The sequence below is a fragment of the Paralichthys olivaceus genome, chromosome 5, assembly GCF_024713975.1.
Source record: "Paralichthys olivaceus isolate ysfri-2021 chromosome 5, ASM2471397v2, whole genome shotgun sequence".
NCBI classification, from domain to species: domain Eukaryota; kingdom Metazoa; phylum Chordata; class Actinopteri; order Pleuronectiformes; family Paralichthyidae; genus Paralichthys; species Paralichthys olivaceus.
This window is the reverse complement of record NC_091097.1, coordinates 18,085,105-18,103,918: the sequence shown is the minus strand read 5'-3', so window position 1 is coordinate 18,103,918 and position 18,814 is coordinate 18,085,105. Positions and strand designations below refer to the sequence as shown.

The window sequence follows — 18,814 nt, the reverse complement described above, 5'->3', positions numbered from 1 at the left end:
GTACACCAACTCAGCACATACTCAATATTAATACAATTATATTTATAACTACAAAAGTTAAAATTGTGGGGGGAAAAATGGATGGGCAAGTGTTTTATTATTATAAATACAAGGTAAATATAGGTTAAGAATAAAAGTAAAAGGGCCCTAGTGAAACAGAATGATTCAACACCTTCGAGGAAAATCTCGACATACCAAAAAGACGATGTGTAAGAAGACAGCGGTGGAGAGAATGAGAAGGAGGAGCAGAGGAGACGCAGAGGAAGAGAAGGAAAGAGAGAGAGAGAAGTGTGTGTGTGGATGGAATTAGAAGCAGTCAAGCCAGACAGGTTGATAGATTAGAGTCATTGATGTGATCCATCCTGTAGGTATATGCACTCACTCACGTGAAGGGAAAAGCCGAGCTCAGGCTCATCGTCTGTGTGTGTGTGTGCACATGCGGGCGTTTGATTTCATGACAAATGAGGAAGTGAATGCCAGAGTTGCTTATACATTACGATATTATACTGCGAATGTGTCCTTGCACTCTCTCAGCCTGTGTGAGTGTGTGTGTGTGTAAATGCTGTGACACACTACATATTGTGCACAGCTTTGGTGTGTGTGTGTCTGTGTGTGTGTATATGAGGCTGAACTTTGAGCTGAATGCAGTATGAAGGGATTATCTGTGCATGTGTGAATATATGTGAGCTAAACACAGGTTGACACCTGGCTCCCACTTATGCTGCGCTGCATCGCTAAGCCTTTTTTTGAGTGTGTGTGTGTGTGTTGCTTTCTGTTGCATTCATTGCATTGCGTCAATGTGTTGCACTGCATATGCTGATGAATGAATTGGATTTTCATCATCATCACAGGAGCAATTAACACATCACAAAAGATGAGCTGAAATGCATCAAATTAGTAAAAAAATCATGTATTTGCACTCACCGTTAATTTCCACGGGGTTTTAAATAACATCTTAAGACCTGAGTGTAGGAGCTGAGCTAAATGAACCAGGGAGAAGATGATACTGAATATTCCAACCACAGTTTCATGTCCTTTATGGGAGTCTGTTTATGCGTAGTCTGATTATGACTCATGTCAACATTACGTTCTTTATGTTATACGCCCCCTGTTCCCATTACCTTTTTGAAAATATCAACATTGCAATGTTTGCGCCGAAACTTCATATTGTTAATTTCCATTAAAACATGTAGCAACATTTGAGGCACATCTCATCAATGTGACTTCTTCTAAGTTCTTGCCATCTTGTTTAAAACTTCGTTCGTCAAAATCGCAAAATGCTGTAAAGTCTCCAACGGCATCATAATGTGATGGAAACTTCTGCACGTCTAGATAATGTGACTAAATCGGGAATATTCCACATATCTTAAAGTGATTATTGTTTATTCTGAGTATGACCTTGTACAGTTTTTATAGACATGCAGAATGCATGCAGTGCCTTATTCAGACTTTTGTCTTAATCTGGTTAATATTGGAATATCTGTGTCTGTGTTAACATAGTCATGTATACGATTATATATTGGGATGATCTGAAATATTTTCAAGTATCGTAAAATTCATCTCTGAAGTAAGTAAGTTAATTCAAGTCCAAGTCAAAATGGGAACACTTCAGCTATGAGTCATAAAAATGTATATGCACGACAAAATAAAAGAAGTTGCAGCAAAAGTTCAAACCTCTGCACACTCAGCTACATAAAGTTTGATTTATTCACAGCTGCATGAAAGCGACTGTATTCTATTCTATTCTGTTTGATTAAGAGCTCTAACGACTTCTCCTGCACGCAGAGTCGCTCCAGCTGTTTTGACAGTAAAAGATATCTAATAAAATAGATCAATAACTTTCTGTCCATCTGGGTGTGATGATGGATGATGGTGAGATCAGAGCATACTGAGTAATTCTATGAAATCAATAACGTCCAAGGCTTCACCGGGTGATGGATATTTAGCAGACCAATGTGTGTGTGTCTGTGTGTGTAGGTGTATTCATGCATGGGTTATGTGTGCGTCACACCGATGACTGTTTGAGAACAAATCCCTTGAGGAGAATTAATATGTGTGTGTGTGTGTGTTTCGTTGTTTCTAAAATAAAGACAGCCCAAAATAATGAGTGCAGGCGGTGACTCAGAGGTTGACATATGGTATTTTTCTGTGACATCATCCGCAGCAGCTCCACAGCCTTAGCACCGAGATCCTGCCAGGGACCGGTTTCTGCTTCTTCCAACATGCTGGCTTTGATTTATTTATTTTCTATTAGGTTGCCTGTTTATTGCACCATCCACGTATCATGACACGTAATATTTGAGATTTAACGATTTGTCGATAAATCGATGTATCAAGTGTTTTGATAATTGTTTGTTTTAACCAGAAAAATGTGAAAAACTATGATTTTTGCTTCTCATACGAAAAACGTTTGTTGCTTTTCTTTGTTACATCATGGTATTGTGTGGATCAGAGATGTATTCATAAACCTAAGAGCTGTAAGTGCTTCATAGACAAGTAACCCCTTTTCATGATCCCATAAATTTGATTATGAAGGATCGGTGCCAACAGGTTATGATCTGAGTGAAATATTTTTTTTTGTTCAGAGCATTTTCAGGAACAAACAAATTCCGACAACTTACATTTCTTCCTTCATATACCAGGGGCCGTCCATGAAGACCAGTTTAAAGCATTGATCAATAGATATTTCATAATAATTGAGTATTTGTTTAACGTATCTGAGTCTGGGCTGTCATGTGATAGCTTGTGTTGTTAGCATGAGGTAACATGATTGTCTGCACTGTGTTTGTGGATGTGTAAAATTTGCTGATTTAGTTGCTTGGTGTTGAAATTACATTTGGTTCCATCTCATCGTGAAGTTCAACAGACCCCACAATCCAGACTTTAACTGAAAAGTCTGAATAATCTCCAACGTTCTCTGTGACCTCAACTCTTAATAACAAGTACTGAGACACCATTTTGTTCCAAATTTTTTAAGTGAAACTCCTCTAATGTGAGGTTACACACATGCAAACGCACACAATGAGACTCTGAATAAACACACGCAGGCCCTGGCATGGCAGGCACTGGGCCATGCCAAGGGACATTATTTGGCAGCTGTCAGCTCTAATCGGAGTAAGGCAGGGCGGGAGACAGATCCAGGCTCTGTACCAAGCCTACAAGGGTGCACTATCTGGCAGCTAAAACATATCAGCATGTCCGCTCCGTGTGTGTGTTTGTGTGTGAGCATGTATCAGTGCACGGATGTTTATGTGTCAGAGTGACTGGTGTATCAGATCCCCTCTGAGAAGATGCATGCCACCACTTGTGCCACTACAGTGCCCATTTAGCCTACTGTCTGTGTGTGTGTGTGTGAGTGTGAGTGTGTGTGTGTTAGTGTGCTTCAGTGGATTACTGATAAAATGAGATTTCAAGTGTTGAGTCTGTCATTTCACAACGCCACAAGACACAAGACGAGAAGCGAGCGCGATAAAGAGATAGATAAACTAAAACAGAATGCACACACACACACACACACACACACACACGCACACACACACACACACACACACACACACACACACACACACACACACACACACACACACACACACACACTATCTCTCTCTGGTTTCTCCTCTTACCCACAAAAGCTTTACTTCACATTCCGGTTCAAACATCCCATTCAGAGGCAACAGTTTTATAACAATAACTATGAACTTCAGCTTCATTTACATAACAATCACAGAGTTTCGAGAAGCTGCTCATTGTAGCCGACATGAAGTGAGTGTGGAAATCCTACTTAATCCTGCAAAGTATTTTCCCCAAGTATAAAAACAAAACACATAAGCACATGAGTAATATTCCCTAAGTGGGCGGATGATCACATCATTTGGTCGTGAAGCGATAATGGATTTTTGTTGTTTTCTCATTTGCAATCTCACATTTTTAATCAAAGAGGGACAAATAGAAAACACCTTACAAACTCTCATACGTCCTCCTGCTTATTTTGAAATCCACGCTCCCTTCCCTGGAGGACCCTCAGGCAAACACACAGACACCCATACCCGTACACCGCCCACCCACTGTAACCTCTCCAAATTACCACCCATGAGAGTGAAAGGGTGAGTCACATCCGTGTGGCATCAATTAGCTCCCTCTAGGCACAACTGTAGGTAGGGGGCCAGCGGCTGTGTGTATCAGTGGTTGGCAATGTGTGAGCAGTGATGTGTATTTTCTTTTGTTTGTGTAGGCTGCTCGGGTGGCAACAAGCAGCGCTACTCACAATTATACAGCATCAGTGTTTGAAAACAGCAGGGTCGTATCTGTGTGCTCCTCACTTGGTTACAGGCCCCTAGAATCATCCGTGGGGTGCCTCGTAATGTAAACTAACCTGCTGTGACAGTGAAGAGTGATTCAGCTACAAAGCACTGTGTTATAGACCCGGGGGTGTGACTGTGTTTGTGTGTTTGTGTGTGTGGACAACAGTCGTGAATGTCTTTAAACGTGACCGTGGAGTCTTTTCTCACTTTAACTTTTAACGCTCTTTGACAATCAGAAAACAAAAGTACACGTTGCCACCGCAAAACACAAACGACGGATGCAGCGATTTGGTTTCAGAGTTTGACTTCACATCAATTTTAAATTTGACCATGAAAAAAAATGGCCGTCCTATTTGGGATGTGGTGAAGCAAAATGTATTTGGACCAACTTCCTCAAAAAGTTTGTCGAATACTGAATAAGTGAGTTATGTGTCAATCATATACAACTTTATTGAAAGAAAAACAATATGCAAACATGCACAAAATCTATAAACTATAAAACGACACATAAAAACACTTAAAGGTAAAATCACTTTTTTGATGACTGTCGTGATGTGAAAAAACAATTTGACTAAGTATAAAAGTTTTAATTTGTATAATATGTGTTATTAATATATATAAAAAAAACATTTATTTCAAACAATTAAATATCAGAGATTAAAATCTGTCAGGGAGGTAAAATTACCTGAGAACTTTACCACAGAACTCTCTCTCTGCTTCAGTCCATTTAAAATGAGAGGACTCAATATGAAAGTTCCTCTGTGGCATATTCAGAAATGTTATTAAAACGCACTGTCCCTGTCAAAAAAGTAATAAAATAAAGTAATAAAGTCTTTCTTGGATTGTCACAATCCAATCGAGCGCCACATGTTAAGCAGGTTCACGCTCACTGAATATCAGAGCAGCTTTCAGAAGCTAATTGTTTTTCCCACGGACGTCTGAATGATCGCTAATTGCGCCCGACTGAAAAGATTCGGCGGTGGTAGATGGCCGACTCCATTTGAAGCAATTACCACACATATTAAACAGCTTCACTTTGAAAACGCACTCGTGCTCAGTCAGTGGGCTCATGAGTTTTTAATTTGTCACTGTTATCAGTCGGAGCAGCACCGTGGCTGCTGGCTTCTTTTTAAGTTTTCATGTTTCATCAGATCAGGTTGTGGGGGGACACGAGGAGCAGCTTGTAGTGTTTTGTGTTTTCTCACTCCACGATGTTTCGGTCGGGATAAAGCTGAACGTGTGGCGTCTGTCAAATCGTCTGGAGATGAGTTTTCCAGAAGTTCCACCGATCCTCACACAGATAAAACTCTCTGTGGTGGATATTTACGTCCCCCTGTTGAATATTCTTTGTTTGAGAGTTTTGAAAAGTACTTTTCATTTATCATTTCATTCATATCCTGTCTTGCATTAGAGGGGAAATCCAGTTTGTAGTAAATTAACTGGAAATGAGGCTGATCCATGGCTTAGTGTGAATGCAGACTTCGTGAAATTCATTACACTCATTCCAGCTTTTTATATTTGTCGGGACTCCACTGATTCACAGTTCACAGCCCTTATTTATCTCAAACTGCCTGTTGTGCAGCCCCTCTGACTGAAAGAGGCCATATTAGCTCCAGCCTTCAGAGGCCTCCTTAACAGCCCACTTTTTAACTGATTGGCGGAGGATCTGAACGCCCGCTGAGCGGACCCGGCGCCCGAGAGCTCCGCTTCATCCTCTCTCTGGTGCGGACTGTTTGAAGGCAAATTGTGAAACTCCTTAATCACTGACAAAAACTAAGTAACGGAGTCTTGTAGATTATTCTCATGAAGTACACAGAGAGGCAGATGTGCAGTGGAAGGGTCTGTTTATTCCAGAAAGGACTACAGCTCTTATACTCCTTGATAATAATATTGCTGCCAGTGCTGACGTGTGCACGTGCAGGCCACACTTCCAGTCACTGGCCCACTAGTGTGTGTGTGACGGACTTTCTTATTGTTGATCCAATTGTATGTGCACATTTGTGTTTTCTTCCAGATAAAGTTACAACTGGGGATAGTTTTTTTTTTATCCTTGTATACAACAGCCAAGCTTGGTGAACAGGTTGTATAACACAGGTCATTTAAAGGTCGAGCTACACACAATAGGAGCGTAATTGCTTGGAAATGGCAACATCTCCGCTTCATCCGTACACGGTCGAACCCAAATGTGACGTGGAATGTGATGTGGAAAGCTTCAACATCTGCAGCCAACAGATAACCGTAGGACGCCTGTTCAGTAACATGATGCAACTGACCTGCTCATTATGAGACACGTCTGTGGACTTAGTCTTTTCTTTACAGTCGGTGGATAACTTTTTTCTATTTATGCCCCTGGAACATGTTGGAAATGGTACATTTAAAGAGGAATGTCGTATCCACAGTAGCCATTGAGTTAACAGCATTCTGTACTGTCCTCATTCATATATGAGTATGTGTTGTTTGAAGCGACACTCGCTGCTTCACCTCTTATCATGAATGAGCCAGACTTGCCTCGGCACATAGACTGAATGGATGCTATTCTCGTGTGGGTTTCACACTGTATTCCAATTTCTCTGCAACTTAAGTGTTTGCGTCTTTGACTCATGCAACTGAATGAGGATGGAGGTTGAGGTCACCAACTCTGCAGATCGCTAAGAGTTAGAAAAAAAAGCAATCATGGGCCCCCAGAAGCATCAGGTGCAAAGCTGGTGGAGGTAAAAGTTTTTTTTTTAAATGTTATTTGTGACTTTCCATATGTTTTGAGTTATTCAAGCTATTTGAAGACAACTCCAGAAAATGTTCCAGACAGTTTGTCCTCCCGTCTCACAGGAAGTGGTGTTTGGGCTGAGTAGCAGGGGGAAATGTCAACGACCCAGACATTTGTATTCTCTCTCTCTCTCTCTCTCTCTCTCTCTCTCTCTCTCTCTCTCTCTCTCTCTCTCTCTATGTGCGTGTGCTGTGCTGTGCTGTGCTGTGCTCTGCTGTGCTCTGCTCTGATGTCATAATATTGCTCTCCATCATTTCAATAATACTAATAATGCCAGTTGGAATAGTTTATGTAATAGTTTCCTGCAGGAAGGGAAGATAAATGAGAGAGGGAGGCTTGGAGAATACTATGGAGTGAAGAAAGAAAGAAAGAAATGAGGGTGAGACACTGAGAGACGGACCAGACGCACTGATGAGCGAGCGAGTGAGTGCAAGTGCGGCAGAATCGGAGGCCTGAGAGGAGAAGAAAGGCAGAGAGGCAGAGTTGAGAAAGCGATAACAGGGAAAGATAAAAGGCTCGTAGCATCGAAAATGACAAAGGGCAAGAGATAACAGTGGGGGGGGGGTGGAGTCAGACAGAAAGTTTAGAAGATAAGACAGGCAGGATCAGAAGAGGAGAGGAAGAAAGAGAAGTTGTTTCCAGGGCGATGGATGGTGGAGAGAACGACAAATATGCAACCATGGCGCTCTTACACATTCTGCAGGGGACGGGAGTGAGAGACACAGAGTGGCTGGGGGGGGGGGATAGCTTCAGCTCACTTTATTACCCACAGAATGAGATGGGGGGGGGAGGCGGGGGGGGGGAGGGAGAGTGGAAGACAAATGAAGTGGTGGCATAGACGTGGACAGATATTAATGAGATGAGAGAGAGAAAATGGATTGGCCAGCAGGCAGAAAATGCAAAGGTCAATTGAGATGCATGTGTGTGGACAGGACGTGTGTTTCTTACTCTCCATGTTTGCACAGCCGATGTACGGTGGCACTGAACACACAGCAACCTGTCAGGAAACAGCCAATCGCATTACACAACAGTAAATTACATTGCACAAAAGCAAATCATAAAACGCCCCAAAAAACAATCGCAACAAAACACAGTAACATTAATTTCAACGACAAAGCTCTTCATTGTGTTTTTTGGTTTGTTGTCATGTTTTTTTATTGTTAACCATAACCCTGTAGTCATGAGTTGCACTTGAGCCACCATATGTATATAAATACATTTTCCTGTGGAAATAAAAAATAGAAATCTCATAGTTTGTGTTTTTACCGTGAGAATAAATTACATTACTGACCTTTCACAGATTAACATTTCTTTGGGGGGAGACAGAAGAGATTACTTATCATTCCCATCAGGAGACTAATTTCAAAAAGACTTTTTTCCCTAACATTAGTTTGTGCAGGAGAGTTTCTGCTGAGCTAAAAGCTTTTCAGCAACACCCTGTTTCACACAGACACCAGGGAGCTGCCCAGAGTACAACCACAGACGACTGACATGTCGCTGTGCAGCTCCACTGGAGCGGCTGGATATTGCTTAATGGCACCTTCGCTGCGAGAACTGTGTCGAGGGAAAAAAGAAAAAAACGAAATACCAGTTTAATTTTATTTTTTTCCCTGTCTGATACTTTTGATTTTGTGCTGCACAGTTACTTAAAGTCTGACTGGTAAAAGCGGACATGGCCGGTTTCTATCACATCGTAGCGTCTAAATTTAATCTGAGATAAATCCTAATCACCGACAGCTGTTCTTCCAGAGTGAGATTGACTTCTCATGCTGAGCAGATGAGTTTTGATAAGTATATACTGACATTGCCATAACCGTCATCAGTCATGAACTCCAGAGGATGTCCGCACATTCGGGTCCAGACTTTCTCACATAGAAATCTCCAGAGCGTTCAGGCAAAGGCAAGATGTAACAAATGAATTCTGCTGCGGAGACCACGTGTTTTTCTTGACAGCACATTGACGCTGGACTCTGTCCTCATGACATCTTCATCAGCCTCTACTTTGTTGGCATCCGGGGACATCTGTATGTGTTTTATCTTTTTTAAGACATTTGGACATTATCTGGAGTTTTTGGAGACAGGAAAAACTCCAGCTTCGGAGTCTGGAGCCTCACGCTCTGACACATACAGTCCCTCCAGAGAATGTCAGCGGTTGATGGAGTTACTATAGACATGTGCCAAAAGTCATCACAGCAAAGTCAGTGCTAAACATTTAGTGCCTTCATTTGGGGGAAAAAATCACACAAACAAAATAAAATAAAAATCACAAATTTGGCCACGTATTAAATCCTTTATCCCTGTTGCAGATCTGCTGCTTCACATTGTGCTGGTGTTCATGTTTTTTTATGCTTACTGCTCTCGTTACCACAGGCAGTCGTTTCGCAGCGGGCTAATAAAAAAGACAATTGCTCCATTGCATTCTCGAAGGTTGTGCCAAGGTTTCAACGGCGAGATTAACGGTGAGGAAATATTCATGGGTCTCTCGATAGCGGCTCTCGGGTCACAGCTGATTTGTTGACGATGTTGCTGTAATTTCCTTGTCAACGGTGACGTGTTGATGCTGAGCCCTCACTTTTGGTTCTCGTTAATATGTGCAAACGCTGCAGAGTTTATGGAGCCAATTAGAGAGTTTGAGGTCAACAGAGGAAATCAAATCAAACTTTTCACATGAGTGGAGCTGTGTACAGGATTTTAGCTTTTGTTTGTGGTACTGGGTGTTTTCAATCCGTCGTGGATTCATCTTGGCGTGTTGGCGGGGGGGGGGGGGTAGGGTCAGGACCATGTGGGATTGTAAAACTTTAAAATGACAGTAGAAGTTTAACATCTCTCCGAGTGCATTTCTAGTTTTTATTCTTTTGGCTTAAGGAGCGGAACTGACACTCTAAAATAAGTAGAAGTAATTTCCTTGTGGTTTCCATCTGGGATGTTTATTGCAGCAGTTGAAATGTGATCACTCATACAGCAGCGAAGCAGCCTCGTTTGAGACAAATCAGATTAACATGGCTGACTTGTATAAATAGTCTGTTTCTCCATTGAAACATCAGAATTTCAGCATCCACCACCAAATATATTCATCAGTTCAACAGTCAGAAACCTTTAATGGCAAATATAAAGTATAATAAAATGATGGAAAAGGAAACATAAGTGACCCTGCTTCTATTTCAACTTACTGAAGGTTTGTGCCTTTCTCTGGTTTAATTGTGTTAGCCAACAGAAGTGATGACAACGTGACAAAAGTCTGTAGCACGTTCCCTTAATTACAACATCAAACCAGTTAACTGTTTAAATAAGTTCTCAACATTTCAAAACCTTTAACAGGGTCTGTGTGCTCCTGAAGAGTTAAGTCTTCGTGCTGGAAGGCTGCTTCCTGCCCATGTTCCAGTTTTCAGGAGGCATCAAACAATAAAAGATGGCAAGAGGGGAAGTCGTTTTCTTTTTATAAATGATTGACGCGACCAGTTGGGAAACATCCAGAGACTCTTCTTGTTATCCTCGATTCCACTGCCTCGGATTTTACTCCGAGCGTCTCTGTCTGGTTTTGTTTTTGTGGGCACGATCTTCAATGATCACAATCTTGTTTCAAACCCGTTTTTTATCCTCACTCTATCCCAACTCTGACGCACATCTAATGCTCTCCCCTCAGCCCTTCTCCTCTTTCCTTGCCTCTTTCCTGTGTGTTGAGTACACATGTGAGAATACACAACGTTTAAAGTCGTGTTTTCTTCTCAGTTTGTTTGCAGGAAGCTGTAAATGTGAATTTTCTCTCCCTCCAGGACTCTGACAGAGCTTCTGAAGCAGCCAGGAGAGGCAGGAGTGGTGGACGGAACCGGGGTTCATCATCCGATAGGCACCAACGGCATCTCCGCCAGGGCACTGCGCGCCAACAACGGTCAGTCTCCTGTGCAGGTCTTCGTATCTTTACACAACAGCTCGCACACAAGCGAACTGAGCGGATGTAAAATCACTGACAACAGAGTTTCAGCAGTTGCGTCGGAAAAACTACTAGTTTTTCTTTATTTTGAGATTTTGTCAGGTTTTATCATGTTTTTATATATTTACTGTAATTAATAATATTCTATTTATTAACTTTTTACTCTTTGTTTATTACTTGAATATTTCAACTGTTAATCCATTAATTTGAAGACTTTCTTTTTTAAATTCACATTTCACTTCTTTTTTTTTCTTCCTCAAACATCCACTCTCCGCCAGCGCTCTTCCTGTCACACACACTCACGCGGTCTAACACTCATTTGCTGTCTCTCTGTCATAAACACACGTGCACTCTCTCACACACAAACACACACACACACAAGCTCACATGTGTCATCCATGGACGAGGAGGCGCAGGGACAGGTCATTTTTAATCAGGATGTAATTAGCCGTGCTCCAGCTCCAAAACCACTGAGGGAACACTGTGTGACCCATCTGTCCCGCTCTTCCTCTGGATGCTCTGACCACACACACACACACACACACACACACACACACACATGCATGCATGCTCAACACAATCCTGTGCGTCTTAAGTGGATTGAGACTCAAATTAGTGGGCGTACAGTATTTCCTGGGGGCTCATTTGTGTTGAGAGCGATGGCCTGTTTTCAAGGACAGAGGTCCCTGTTGCCTCACAATTTTATGCTCGTCATTAGGCTTAGCAGAAAACTGCGAGTCGTGCTCTGGTCCTGTTGTATCCCTAACCAGGTTGACTCGTGTGACTGTGCAGTAGATGAAGGAGTTCATTGTAAACCACTTAAGATCAAGTTAATCATCAGTTCAGCCGAATCCAGAAAGTCGATCAATTATCATTCACCATGTGCTCTGGTTCCTAAATGAATCATTCAAGTGCAGTTTTTTATTTCACGCTCTTAAACACACACATGCACTTGCACTTGCAGCATTTACAGACAAAAGGGAAATTGCTGAGGCTGATCCCTTCACTTTCATCTTTCCACAATTGCAATAAACAAGTTTTTGGCCTCTTTTTCACCCTGCGTTCTGCTTATTAGCACTTTGTTGTTTTCTGCACTGCTTTCCCTCGCTCCCTCCATTTCTTCCACAGCCATTAAATCCTCCCTTTTCACCTCCTCTGCTTTCTCACATTGCTTTGTCTCTGACATTTTTTGTCGTCTTCCAAATGATTATATAATCAGACTCTGAAATATGCACATGCATTTCAATACATATGGAATAAATTATAACAGCATTTTTCTTTGTCCTTAATGTAAATGTGTACGTGGAATAATTATCTTTTATTTAATGAATCATTCCTGAGCTTTAAATCAGTGAGAAACATGAGTTATAACTGCAAAGGATACGTTGGTAACATTAGAAAAAGGAAATGACAGTGAGAGAGGTGTTAAATCAGGAATAAACCAGGCAGACATATGGAGGAGAAAGTCTCAGTGTGTGTTGGGGGTTTGAACGGGGGTACAGGGCGATGACAGTCGGGACAATGGGATGAAGCCATCCTGATCCTGCTGTGTCAGCCGTCTACACATAATCACCTCTTAATTAAACACATTTAATCCTCCAGGCCAATTAGAGAGAGAGAGAGAAAGGAGAAACGGAGATGAGGGTGAGTGAGCGAGACAGACAGGAAGAAGACAGCACGGTAAACAGATGGTTATAAATGTAGATGAATGTTTATAACTTCACAGTGTAGATTTAAAAAAGTTTTCAGGGGAGATTTGTGGTTGAATCTCTTCTCTTTCTCCGTGAGTTGAATTTCTGGGTTTATCAAAAAGACTTGGGATTCAAACTCACAGTAAAACTTCTAAAGAAAATGACATGTAGTAAATGTATTGTGTTTACATAATGATATTGTTGTTGCCTGTAAATGGGGAAACTATAAATTGAATGACTAAAGTAAAAGCTTAGAAATAGATTCTGTGCCGTAGCAGTTTTATAAAATGTCTGTTTGGTGTATATTGATTGAGACTGAAAAAACAACTCTTATTCCATTCGTTTTTTAAGATTCATGGTCGCCAGAGGATGATCCCACTGGGTTTGGAGATCCCTAAATACTGAGCACTACTGAATGTATTACAATGAAATGTGGTAAAGATTATCATGGCTCCCAGAGGACAAATCCAACTGACTTTGGTGATCACTTGTTCCCTTTAGCTGCGACAGTGAGAAATATTAACTTTCACATTCGTCACTTACATCATCACCCTCAGCTGAAAAATGTTTCTATGCTAATACAAGGCAGCGTTTTCCTCCAAGCCTCAACGATAACTTACTTTAGATCTGTGGCTTAAACAAGAGCATGATTATGGTTTTCTTTGTTACTTCAGTCATGTGGGACACCTGAACTTAATTGGCACATCAATTAAGGAGCAGAAGACGTACAATATGCACACTGTGTCCCATATATAATTATCATAAGTTAATTTATGACAAAACTGTGACAAATACGATTATGCACAAAATAATTCTGATCTTAAACTAATATGATAAACTCAGATGATGGTAAACATCATACTGTTCCTGCTGATCCTCAGATTAATAACATTATGACCATGGTAGCACAATGACATCAATGTTTTGAAGTGGTGCAGCATTGCATCTTAAACACCTTGTGGTTCCCTTCATGCTCAATTACTTTTTCTATTCTTCCCCTGTTTTTTTTCCCGTTCCTATCCAGTGGATTTTGAAACAAAAGGAACATTTCTAGCACATTGTTAAATAGTAACTGTTATTCACAACATGCATATTTAACACTTTTCTTCCACTTATCTTCTTCATTTGTCCAAATGCTGTCTTCAGTGCTCTGTGGCTGTCGCTGCACAAGTTAGAGAGCAGTGAGAGGCGTGAGCTGATTAGGATGGAAATAGACTGAACAAGTTCTGAGCCCTTTCCCTAATGAAGACAGCAGCCAAATCCTCGTGTTTCCTCTCTGGGAAAAGAGTGATCTGCCTTCCCAATCCTCTCCTGCTCTGATATCCAAGGCAGATATATTTTTAATTCCATGTAAGAGTATGTATGAACCAAGGCACAAAAAACGTGGTATGATGTGAAGTCTAAAGCTGGAAAGGGGAGAAAAAGGGAAGGAGGAGAAGTATTGAGGTCATATGACAGTTACAATGACGAATCAGTGAGACGAGAAGACAAGAGATTCTTTTGTGGTTACACAAGACGGGTGATATGGAGAGAAGAGGGAGGAAGAGGGGTTGGCAGACGGATGTTATTGAGCACAGTTGTAGGATGAGGTTACGGGGGAGAAGAGGGAGACAGGAGGGATGAGATGAGAAGGAGATGAGGTTGAATTAGACAAGTGACAAAAGTGATGTGTGGAATGGGAGGCACAGCAAGTGAGACGGGTGGGAGGTCAAGATAGAGAAGGATGATGATGGTCTATGGAGGGAGGGTCTGTCCAAGCTGAGAGGCTGAGGTGATTGAGGACTAAAAGACTGGAGTCTGAGGAATAAGAGGGAGGAAAAAAAAAAACAAAGAGAGGGGCGAGAGAGGGGGAACGAACAAAGAATAAAAGGGTGAGAGAGAGCTGGATAAATTAAAATAAGATGGGAATAGAGAGAATGGATAGAGGACATAACATGCTGCTAGCTGCGAGGAGGACAGCTGGTCAGATGCTGCTCGGCTCCGTTCTGGTGTGGAGAGCTGGCCTCAGGACAGTCAGGGCACGCCACACACACACACACACACACACACACACACACACACACACACACACACACACCGTATGCAGATGGTTGCATGTATGAAAAATTGCCTGTGTCACCTGAGTTCAACACAGGCTGGGACACATGGATAGAGAGCAGAGACCGGGGGAGTGTGTGTGATATTACCGCTGATGTCAGACATGCAAACATTGCATCTCATTGAGGCAACGACTGCTGCAGAGAGAGCGACACAGAAACTTTCTTTGTGTAGTCAAATCTCCGTCAGGTGAGTTCAGCCCCACTGACGGCAGCAGGGAATGGAGTCCCTCTGTTGACTTTGCCTGCGTAGCATCAGAGAGGAAAACCTCAATCCAAGTCAACTTTAACAAAAATCCTCTGAGGACGCGTGAGATGTCTAATGAGATGAAATGATCGTGTTAAGACTCGTTCATGAGACAAAACTTTTAGCCACATTTTTGTCACAGAAAAGTTTTAGCCTTCGCACACAAAAGCCTCCAATTGGCTTTGATCAGAAGTCGCCAATCACTGCGAGTGAACTCTTCAGACTCATAGATCATAGCACAGGATGTGGTGAAGGTACATGAAGTTGTGAGATGCCTCCTGAACTTATTCATTCATAATCGAACTAAAATCAACTTCCAAAAATCATTATTTACATTCCCGATTATTATTTTTAGCATTTTAAGTTGCAAACGACAAAAGGAACTGGTCTACTAGATCTACAAGTTTGGCAACTTAACTGAAAACTGTCACAGTTGAAAGTAGCAGCGTCTTGCATCTGCTTAAAACTGTTAATGCAACCTTCATGCTAACAAAGTATAATTCAAAGTTGTCCCCCCTTTTAACTGCTTTTTATTCATGCACACACATACATGAATAATGCAAGACGGGTGCAGAGTACAGTGCCGGAGCTGCCGAGGACCGAGCGGGTGTTGAAACAGCATAAACAAGAAGTGAGGTTTAGTGGGACACTAACACGAGCGAGCACAACTAAATCGCTTCCACTCAGGATGCAGAAGCTCAGCAGCCAAGCTGGTAAGCTCCTGATTTCCAAGTGGAATACAGACCCAACAGCACAATGCTCAGTGCTGTAAAGGAACAAAACCTGTACACAATCAACGCTTTGTGCGTTTGCTGACTACGGGGGAAAATCCATCTTGTATCCATATTTCTAGGCTACATGACGATGATGTCTCCCGTCAGTAGACATGGAAATTGATAGCTGGAAGTCAAAGTGTTATCCTTTGTAAAACAATACAGTTTATATTTCCTTACACAGAAAGAGAAGTGACATTTTAATTCTGACCATGAAGAAATATCATGTTCTCATATCATCTGTTAGCTGATTCATTTGATGACTACATGCGGTAAATGTACACTAACAAACACCTACATGGATTATTATGCAAATACAACTACACAAATCTCCATTTTACACACACGCTGAATAACAATGCATCAGTCTGTGTCAATAATGTAGGACTTTCTTCAGGAGCTCTCACAGGTAGCGTTCAAACAAGCGATGGCCCACTGTCAGGGAAGGAAAAAGGATTGAGGGGAGGTAAGTATCTGAGCGGGGCGGACTACACTGGAGGTCTCCTCTGATAGGGAAGGATTTGCATTTGTGGGGCATAATTTGCATGTTGCTGGCCTGCGAGAGAGAGAGAGAGAGGAAACCAAGAGAAATATAAACATCAGAGCACGAGAGGGAGGAAGGGAAGCTGAGAGGGAGGGAAGTGAAAGTGGTGGAGCGGGAAGAAAAAGAGAGACAAAGAAGAGGGAGAGAGAGAGGGAGAAATAATGTCTGTTTGGTGCAGAGAGAGAGAGAGAGAGAGAGCAGAGGAGGGAGATAGGATCAGTGTGACATTGGAATCAAAACAAGGAAATGAGTATCATGGGAGCCTGCAGGACGAGTGTTAAGTGAAAAGACGTACTACAGGCAGGGGGTTGGTGTGTGCCTGTGTGTGTCAGGAGTGTGAGAGAGAGAGTGTTTGTTTACATCTGTGCGTCCTTGATTTCTGTGGCTCGTCACTACAGTGCCACATGGGGCCGGCGCCAATTATATCTGCATTGACACTCCACCAGAGACTGAGCGAGGGAGGGTGAGAGAGAGAGAGAGAGAGAAGAAAATGTAAGTGTGTATGTATGAGTGTGTGTTCATACAAGCATGAAAACGCGCTGAACCGTGAACGAACTGTACATTCTGTACATCAGGTGGCCCACTTGTCCTCTAATTCAGATTGGCCGATGGGACTCTGCACCAATCAGCTCGTCGTTTTATGGTGTGTGTGTGTGTGTGTGTGGGAACCAGAAGTGGTGTCAGTGGCTCTCTGACGGACTCCCTGTGCCCTTTGACTGACCCTCGGCTGCTGGCCTCATCCAACCAGATTTCTCATTGCGGAGTAACACATTTCATGGGATCACAGGAATGTGCTGAAGCAGACTTGGCAGCTGAAATACGTCAACACAGATGCCAGTGTGCGACGCGGTGCCAGCGCTCATTTGCCTTAATGTCACTGTAAACAAGTCGGAGCCACCCAGAATGAGGGCGAGCGACCGGCGCAGGAGAGCAAATGTCAGGGGGGATGTTTATCTGACCATCTGATATGGTTTTGTTATGTGTTAACCACATTGACTCGACCCAACAAGCTGAATCTCTTTCTCATAATCTCCGTTTCCTTTTCTTTCCATTTCCCGTTTTGAATGTTGCAGACCTTTGTGTATTCTCACTCGCTTTTTTTCCGGTTGACTTGAGTTTCTTTCCTCTGGGTCTTTGTTCCTTTCTCTCGACCTTCACAACGGAGGAGAAATGTGAGTGTGCATTTCCCTCCTCAACTTCAAACTTCTCTTTCTCTCTCTTACTCTCCCTGCTCCATCTCAACTATTGACTGAACCACCAACACACCCCAAACCCCCATCACTCAAACAGTACTACCCACAGTACCGTAAATGCCCTATCATGGCATATCATAGCAGTGTTTGGCTTTTAAAATCAAATTCCGTCCAGAGTTTCATCATGTACAAAAATAAAATGTGCACTTCTCATAATGACGTTAGGGCGTTTGGATTTGTCACAGCATTGTATAGCTATCGTCCATAATGTTGTGACTGTCCACGCAGACAGGCAAACCTCAGAGAAAGTGAAACACAATTCACAATTTTGTCCAGTAGTTTTTGCGTAATCCTGCCATTTAAAAATACAAACAAACGCAGATGAGAATAAATCCTCCTTGGTGGAGTTTATAAAATCTGTTGCAGATATTTTCATGAATTTGTTGTGATGATCTCCTCGTTGTCGTTTTCTCTTCTATACCCAACGTGAATGTTTTTTTTTTTTCTGTCTCTGAAGTGGCAACACATTTTTCGCCCCCACTTCTCCAGATACACAGATATAGCAGATGTAAGATATACAGCAGCAGGGAGATGTCCTCACTGATAGTCGGTCGGTAAATCTGTTGCAAACTCTGCTGATAATTCTGCAGCGCATCACAGCCGTTACTTCCACCGTCACATCCTCTCCAGTTCCCTCTCATTAGCCGCCAATATCTTCTTATCTTCTGCCCTCTGTCTGCTTACGGCCCTGCCTCCCTCGAGGTCTCTCTCTGTCACTCCCTCCACTATTTTTTTTCTGCGATCCCCCTGTACCCTCCCCTTCCATCTCTCCTCTTCTCCCTTTCATTCTCTAAATCATAGCCTGAGTGTCTGCAGACAGAGCTGTCTGATCCCTCGTTTTTCTGACTGAACTGTAAAGCCATCCAGAAATGATCACAGAGCTGCAGCAAATAGACCTGATGTTCCTTTTGGTGGTTTTAGGAGTTCAAGAGTTGAGTTCCCCGAGTGGAAAGCAAACTTTTGCAGCTACAGGGACAAAAACCCGAGGGCAGAATGATGCAGATACAATGAGAAAAAGAAAGCACCAAAATAAATTGTAGAGCAAATAAACTTTTGATAAACAATATTTGACCTCATTTCATATTAATAGAAAGAAAATTGATGTAGAATGTAGATAAAATAATATGAAACAGATTATTTCTTGAAAATGTTGTACAAAATAGAATCTAGAAATTCTCCTTTTAAAACACAATTCACGGACATTTAAATACAGC

General features: G+C 42.1%; 1 protein-coding gene across 2 annotated transcripts in view; it reads left to right on the top strand.

Moving 5' to 3' along the window:
- LOC109643574 (protein shisa-8) overlaps window positions 1-18,814 on the top strand; it is a 75,134-nt gene that overhangs the window by 22,005 nt on the left and 34,315 nt on the right. For both annotated transcript variants that reach the window (XM_069525164.1, XM_069525163.1), the window contains one exon: window positions 10,839-10,954. In XM_069525164.1, coding sequence (XP_069381265.1) covers window positions 10,839-10,954 — 116 coding nt within the window. The remainder of the gene's footprint in view (window positions 1-10,838; window positions 10,955-18,814) is intronic.